We start from the raw sequence: 8,455 nt of genomic DNA on the forward strand, positions 1-8,455 counted from the left end.
TGCTGAGGTCCGTGCTGGAGCAGTGCTGGTTCATGTACAGTAAATAATGCTTTTCTGACTCTTAATTAAGGAAGGAGTTAGGCAGCTCATTATGAAGAACAGCCCCATACTGCAGGTGAAGGGAACCTCATGAACCTTGTTGGACTGTCTCGTGAAGAAAAGAAAATAAATTAATGAATTGTAGGTCACACTGTCAGAACAGGGACCAAAATGAGCAACAGAAACCGTTGCTAGGCAACAGCTACAAAGCAGAACTTTAGCTGAAGAGGACAGAAGACACTGGAAATGAGCACATTGAGGCAGGTAGCAGGTGCAGCAACCAGAGAATTTAGTTTTTAGAAGGCAGTGAGCATTTGAAATCACTGCCTGAAAACGAGCTGCTTTGGCAGTAGGTTGGTAAGCTACTTAATTCAAGAGCAGGAGGCTCACCACAGCAGACATTTAAGCATAAACCTGCCTTCAGGCAGTCACATGCACTTCTACCCTGTGACTACTAAGTGAGTGTTATTGATGTTCCACTGAGTTTCAGTTAGTGTCCAAAACTTACTTTTTATTGCAACTAACAAATTGTCTTATCAGATAGCATACAATAGATTCTGTAATTTGTAGGGATCTTAGTTTTCTTTTAGCAACAGGATTGATTTGGAGTTGGCACCAAAAATCTTTACTTAATGGAAGATGCCAAAAATTGTCAGGTTTAGCAAATAAAAATTCAGGCTGCCTGTTAAATTTGAATTTCAGACAAATAACGAATTACTTTTTAGCAACAGTGAGATATAATTGAAATAAAAATTATTCATTACAATAAAAGTTTCGTGTTATCTGAAATTCAAAGTTAGGCAAACATCCTATATTTTATTTGGCAGCTTGTTGCAGTAAATACTTCTAACCCGACAGTGACACCTGAGGGCTGAATTCTTAGAAAATGGTATAGTCATCATGTGGGCAGTTTCATTCCTTCAGTTACTCCTATAAAACTCACAGTACTATGAAGTGTGCTAAGAGCTCAAAACGGTTGGAAGTCATTGTTTACCAGAAAGGATGTTTTCAAAGAATGGTAGGATCCTGGCTACCACGCAGGGGAAAAAGACAAGTTTACTTCTTGCATCCAGGTTCATAGTACTTTAAGGTAAGGCTAATACAATAAATTCTGACCAAAAAAGAAAAGAAAAGAATTTATGTTGTGTGGAAGATATTTAGGCGAAGACTTACCAGGAAATTTGGTTTAAAAGAAGTTGATTAATTGTATTTCCAAGTTTTTAACCAAGCCTAAGATTGCTTAAAAATAATTGAACTTGAGTCGCTTTGTAATTGATTTTCATTTGTGTGTAACACATCTACAGTCTTTTCCTGTATAGCCAGGCAGAGCCCTTTCCACACTGATGCATAGTAGCCACTGCTGTAGGACCGTAGGCCGTACACCAAGTCCTCGTCCGTTAGGGTTCTCTTTGTCTCTACTGTACCAATACCACACCTAATTATATAGCCTTATAGTAAATAAATACTTACTTTCCTTCAAGATTACTTTGTCTTTTTTAGGCCTTTACTATTGCGTGGAGAACAATTTGCCGAATTCCATGAGGATAAGGGTAGAATATCTTACAGTATTTTGATGAGAATACGTTGAACTTATAGGTGAAGTCCTAGAGAATTGACGTATTTACTGTAGTTGAGTTATGTATCTATATTTATTTAGGGTGTCTTTTTTGTCTTTGAGGTTGATTGTTTTCTCAAACATCTCATCTATATCCTGTAAAATGTGTTTATTTTGTAAGGTATTTTGTAGTGTTTTTGGTTTCCGGCATCCATGTCTTTACTGATGAGTTGGTTGAACCGCCAGTGTTTCTCATGTAGACATTATTCTATCCTGAGTAACCTGACTTGTTTCTTCCTTTTCATCCCTTATACCTTTTAATATGGTCTTAAATGGAAGCTGCGATAGCAGGTACCCTTGTGTGTGCTGACTTTACAGGGCGTGTTTCCGCCACTTACTGATTAAACGTAGCAGTGCAGCTGGACCACACTGAAACCGACTGAGCTCAGTAACCTGTACCTGTGCCCACAGCTATCTGGGAGACTGTAGGGTATCGCAGGGGTGACACCCTGTCAGAAATGCCTCTCTTCCTCCTCTCTCCCTCTCCTAAAGTGAGTGCGATGTTTATCATAGGCTTTTGGTAATTACTTTTCTATTCCTCACTTGCTAAGAGTTGGTTGGTTTTATTTTTAAAACAGGTGTTGAGTTTGATCAAATATGTTTTTTTAGTTTCTCAGATAAAAATCTGGCATGGATCTGACTGCCTTTAATGTTTTATCTAGGTTGCTCAGCACATGACCTACTAAAGAGAAATCTCTAGACAAAATAAAAGGAAAGATTACCTAGCATCAAGAATGATGGATCCATGTTCAGTGGGAGTCCAGCTGCGTACCACAAACGAGTGCCATAAAACCTTCTATACTCGTCACACGGGTTTCAAGACTTTGCAAGAATTATCGTCAAATGATATGCTTTTACTTCAGCTTCGAACTGGAATGACACTTTCAGGGAATAATACGATTTGTTTCCATCATGTGAAAATTTACATCGACAGATTTGAGGATTTGCAGAAGTCTTGTTGTGACCCATTTAACATACACAAAAAACTGGCCAAAAAAAATTTGCATGTAATTGACTTAGATGATGCCACTTTTCTGAGTGCAAAATTTGGAAGACAGCTTGTACCTGGTTGGAAGCTTTGTCCAAAATGTACACAAATAATCAATGGAAGTGTGGATGTTGATTCTGAAGACCGCCAAAGAAGAAAACCTGAGTCAGATGTATGTAGTCATTTTTTTCCTACCATTGTGACTTATACAATGGGAAATTTTGTTTAATTATAAAGATATCATATTTACATTATTATAAGGAAGTCACATTTTTGTTGTATGTATTAGCATACCGTAAATTTAAAGTTAGGGAGGTGAAAAGCAAATGATGTTTCTAAATATTCTCATATACCCACAGTCAAGATTGGGTGATAAAGTGCTCTGGGTAAAGAAATAACACAGTACGTGCAAGACTCCACGCTACAGCTCCTAGTGCTAGGACATTAGGAAGGGATCTGAGAACATCAGACAAAGCCAGGGCTAAGCTTGGTATCTTTTCTGATGTGAAGTAACTCAGTGTGACATGCCAGCCAACAAGGGTCTGTATACTAGGATGAATTCCCTATTTTTGAAGGACTTAGAAATCACTACTTTAAAAGGTGGATCAGAGACATAACTTGAAATATGTGTGTGTGTGTGTATTTTAAAGATTTATTTTTTAAAGATTTTATTTAACTTTATTTATTTAAATTTGAGAGAGGGACTCAAACCATGGTCAGCCATGTGGGAGTCTACCGCCCTTAACCACCATGTATTTTTTTTTTATTTTAATCTTTTTTTTTGGCACTGTCCCATTCTTGTTTGAGTTTTTAATGCCTTTGAATATTTCCTTCTGTCTCTGAATTCTTACTTGGTAGGATCAAGGCTAATTTTAGGACTTCCTGTGGTCAAAAAGCATACATTTTCGTAGTGTAAATCATTAAATATACCTCCCTTGCTTAGTTTCATGGCTACATACAGATTATTTAACCATATCAGAATAACTGAAGATTTTTGTAAGCTGTTTTTGGTGTAGAACAGAGACAGGTATGTCAAAGGAGCACTTCTCAAAGTTTTGAATTATAAATCTTGCTGCTAAAATATTTTTCTCTATCATCTCCTTTTCATTATATTAATAAGCCAAACTGTAAGATAATTAAAATTTTAAATTGTATGCAGAGTTTTCCTTTTGTTGTCCTCAGAACCACATCTCCACAACCTAGTGTTACCTGTTGTTCAAACTAGATAGTTGATTATAATATTGCTTTGCCTTTTATTTTTTATAAAGCGAGAAATCACCCCCCGGGGGGATGACCATGCTGCAGTCCCTTCTCCATTCTCCTCTGTGGATTTTGGGCACACACACACACACACATGCCCAGTGTGAGTTTTAAGCCTCCAGGTCTACTACATGGGAGTCCATGGGAGCAGCATTACCATTACGCTATCTGCTGGTCCCAGAGAGAGAGGCATTTTTGACAGGGTTATTCTCCTGCACCATCCTCCCAGTTAGCTAGGATTGCAGGTACTCACTACCCTCCCCATCATGTTTATCTTGGTCCAGGAACCAATCCCAGCCTCCCTCACAGCCTTGTCTTCACCTAGCAGTGCCCTGCTGCCTGGACTCCTGACTGGGCCTGATCCTGTCACTGTAGATGTCACTGATCGAGACATTGCTCTTATGGGATGTACTACATGGAACTTTCCCCCTAAATAGCAAAACATTTACCAAAAACTTGTTTTATCAAAGCTTTTTAAAAAAGTTATATTATTTAAAACTTAAAACTACATTACTTCTTGGGACCAGCAGTTAGCGTAATGGCTATGTCGCTGGACTCCCACGTAGTCGACCGTGGTTCAAGTCCCGGACCCGGTGGCTTAAACTCACGCCGGGCGCGTGTGCGTGCGTGCCCAAGATCCCGAGAGGAGAGTGGAGGAGAAGGGATTGCGGCGTGGCCATCCCCCCTGGGGGGTGATTTCCTGCTTTCTGTCTCTCTGTCTGTCTGGCGAGCGCACGCGCCCTATAGCAAAAAAAAAAAAAAAAAAACTACATTACTTCTTGGTACCAGCAGATTGCATAATGGTTATGTCACTGACTGTGTCTTAGTTGACTGTGGTTCCAGTCCTGGACCCACTGGCTTAAAACTCATGCCAGGTGCGTGTGTGTGTGCCCAAAATCCTGAGAAGGAACTGTGGTATGGCCATCCCCTGTGGGGGGGATAATTTCTTGCACTCTGTCTCTCTCTCTTTCTCTCTGATGAGTGTGTGTGCCCTATAGCAAAAATCTCTCTTTAAAGAAAAACAAAAACATTTCTGCTCATAAAAATACCTAAAATTTAATAATAGAACCTTTCTCGTAAGAACCCAGGATTATTATCAGGAATTCCAGTTCTGTACCTCAGGCTCCTACAGCAGCTTTTCTGACTTCTCTCCCAGGTCAGCAACGGCCCTTGCTGTTACACCATGCCTGGCCTCCTCTGCTCCTGATGCACCAGAGACTAAGTGCAAATAATGACAGCTTTGGATATGGTCTGGAGTTGTGTAAATTTTCCTGCACTTGGACTCTGAAACGTGTTTGTGTGTGTGTGTGTTCCAGACTATCTTCCAGGTTAAGGAATACTCCAGATTACTGTTATTGATCTATCTATTGTCTGCTGTCATGATTCAAGTTGATAATTTGTTTACCTTTATCCAGGGAAGAACTGCTAAAGCTTTGAGGTCATTGCAGTTTACAAACCCAGGAAAGCAAACTGAATTTGCTCCAGAAACTGGTAAAAGAGAAAAAAGAAGACTTACAAAAAATGCAACTGCTGGCTCAGACAGGTAAGCTATGTGTTACTTAAAGACATGTATTAACTTGCTGCTCATGTTTTTTATTGTTCTCCTACTTTACCTTAAACTTTGTATTCTCTAGGCCAGTATTTTAAATTCGATAATGTGGAATTAGTCATTGGCTTTTATTCATATAAAAAAAGGCATCTCTTTTAGTTAAAAATTTGTTTCTAAGAAGATAGTGAAGTGAATGAGTTGATATTTTGCCATGAGAGTTCAAATAATTGAAACATTATACATCTTGGAATTAAATGATTTACTCTTTTGAAAAATACATGTAATTGGTCTATCTGCTGTATAGGTGGCAGCTAAAGGTATTGGATCAGACTGTAAGGTTGCTTTTAAACTTTGTGTCTGAAAGAGAAATTCAGTTCTGGTACAGGCAACAGAATGAATGGGAGAACTAAGTTATTTAGCGTATGACTCTATAAATCGAGCATTTATAAAATACAAATTGACAAATGTTAGTATCATCTGGAATTATTTTTGAGTGCAGTCAACATTTCTATTCCATCTGTTAAGGTTTTTCCATTGAGTCATTTAAATATTTTTAGGCCAGATTTACAAGAGTCCCTTAAAAAACAAGGGACAGACTAATTGCAGTATTTGAAAACCTACAAGATAATATACTATAATAAAAATAAAATTGTTTATAAAGCAAGAGATTAGGAGCTAATAAAGTGAACCCCTACTAAGTAGTCATTATTATTTTTGTCTTGTTTAAGGAGAAAATATTTTAACAGAAATCTGCTTGTTTTTTGGACAGAGCTCTTATTTCTTTGTTGAGTCGACTTCACGGCATTTCAGAGTTTATGTTTGTGTCAGCACTGGAATTTGGTTTTTTACATTTTTTCATTGCCTTATTTTTTTTATTAAATATTCAAAAAGTACGTGTTTTCTCAGTGTAATTTAGGATGCTTTATTTTGCAGACAAGTGATTCCAGCCAAAAGCAAGGTCTATGACAGCCAGGGGCTCCTGATTTTCAGCGGGATGGACCTCTGCGACTGCCTCGATGAGGACTGCTTGGGCTGCTTCTACGCGTGCCCGGCCTGCGGGTCCACCAAGTGTGGGGCCGAGTGCCGCTGCGACCGCAAGTGGCTGTATGAGCAAATTGAAATAGAAGGGGGGGAGATCATTCACAATAAACATGCTGGGTGACTTCTTGTGGCGTCAGACGGTGGGGTCCTGTGAAGGACCTCTCTGGTCCTCAAGTCTGTTACTACAAGGTCCTTACCGTTTAAGCTTGGCCACCTCAACATGCACTTGCTGTGTTCTCATACTGCATTCTGGATGCTTTAATGTGTATTATGTGAAGGAAATTGAGATGAGCTGTTTCTCTGGGTCAATGTGAACATGTAGGGTATAGGCAGTCCTTGATGTGCATGCTTCTTACAGGCACAAGTGTCAACTGACCATGACTTAGTTACATAATATTGCCTCTCCTGGGGGCCAGCAGATGTCATAGTGGTTACATCACTGGACTCCCATACACCCGACCGTAGTTCAAGGTCTGGACCAGTGGCTTAAAATTCACACTGTGCGCATGTGCCTGCATGCCCAAGATCCCTGGAGAGGATGGAGGAGAAGGGATTGCAGGTGCCCGTCCCCCCAGGGAGTGACTTCTCACTTTCCTTCTCATTGTTTCTTTATCCCCACCTCCCAGTACATATGCCTTAAGGCAAAAACCTCTTTAAAAAAAAAACAGTTTAATCTAACAGCATAGCTTGAATTTCAGTTACCACAGTATATTACACGTGAGTAATTACATAAAGTATAAACTTTGCTGCTGGTTCTTCTAGAGCTCACTATGTAAATACAGTAAGAGGTACGCTACACAGTTACTGACCAATCACATTCATTCTTTCAAACTGCTGGTGATTGGTCCCTGTACATGTATTTCCAATTCACTTGCAACAAAATGTGTATTTGTGTAGTCTCTGACATCTTCATGACATTGTTCAGAAATGGATAATTGAGAGAATTGGCCAACAAAGATGTACGTGCAGCAAAGAACTGTAAAATTATAATATTGGAATTGAAATTTGAATTGAACTAAGCAGAGTTGTAGAAGAGATCTTTGATGGTAGGAATGTTGATACTGCTGCTGTTCCAGAGCCTCGAGGCCTGTATCCAGAGGGACTCGTGAAGGCAGTCTCAGGCACTTTCTCGTGAAGAAAGTGGTCATGATGAGAAGAATGGATATGTCTCAAAGCAAGCCAGGAAGCTTTACTCTAGAGGATACTGGGCGTCAGTACAGGACGCAGCTTTGAAGACACAAAAAATAAAACTGTGGAAGTTGATCCAAAGGCAGTTTGCCATGGTACAGAAAAGAGTCTTACTCAACATCTTAAGTTACTTGACCACCAGCCCCCTCACCAAAAAACAAAAGACAAGCACTGTTCAGATTACTCTTGGTTATTTAGCTTTTACAATGAAACTAAAATTCTTAATGTCTTACAGTGTACTAAGTAAATATTTTTAAACTCTTCCATGCTCTCCTATAGTTGTAAGTGACAGGATTTGTGTGTTAGTAGGGATGCCTTTAGCTGGGAACAGTACCTGTTTCTGGGAAACTTGATTTTGACACAAAATCTATTTTGGCAAATACTTAAATGCTAAAATGTATTTCTTTTTTTCTCATTTAATCTTGAAATAAATACTGTAAACTTTTCATTGTTTATACCATGTGTCTTTGTGAAAATTTGTTCTTGGAGACAAAGCTTCTTACATATAAAGCATAAGTCGTATACATACAGTGAATGTGTGAGCAGGTACACATATCTGTGGTGGTTAAGCTTTATGGCGTGCTTGATCAGGATTGAGAGGGCTGAAAACAGCCCTCTGGAGGGAGCGGTGATGGGAACGTGGACTGGGGCTGGTCCACGGGGCCGCTGTTGCACAGCGTCGCAGCCTGACCCATGTGGGAGGCTCCCTAAGAATGTTGGGCTTATGCATGCCGTGGGCTAGGGCTGCCTGAAGGTGAGGGTGGATTGTGGTATA

General features: G+C 39.5%; 1 protein-coding gene across 3 annotated transcripts in view; it reads left to right on the forward strand.

The window, feature by feature from the left end:
* The window catches only part of ARL14EP (ARF like GTPase 14 effector protein), a 13,660-nt gene extending 5,525 nt beyond the window's left edge, over positions 1-8,135 (forward strand). For 2 of the 3 annotated variants that reach the window (XM_006140651.3, XM_014588872.2), the window contains exons 2-4: positions 2,317-2,814; positions 5,318-5,445; positions 6,385-8,135. In XM_006140651.3, the coding sequence (XP_006140713.1) occupies positions 2,389-2,814; positions 5,318-5,445; positions 6,385-6,613 (783 nt within the window). In that variant the 5' untranslated portion in view covers positions 2,317-2,388 and the 3' untranslated portion in view covers positions 6,614-8,135. Of the gene's footprint in view, positions 1-1,107; positions 1,130-2,316; positions 2,815-5,317; positions 5,446-6,384 lie in introns of those variants that run through there. The other variant, XM_014588868.2, reaches the window with a different exon arrangement.
* The last annotated feature ends 320 nt before the right edge of the window (positions 8,136-8,455 follow it).

This window comes from Tupaia chinensis, unplaced genomic scaffold (assembly GCF_000334495.1).
Source record: "Tupaia chinensis unplaced genomic scaffold, TupChi_1.0 Scaffold000037_9, whole genome shotgun sequence".
In the NCBI taxonomy this organism is placed as follows: domain Eukaryota; kingdom Metazoa; phylum Chordata; class Mammalia; order Scandentia; family Tupaiidae; genus Tupaia; species Tupaia belangeri.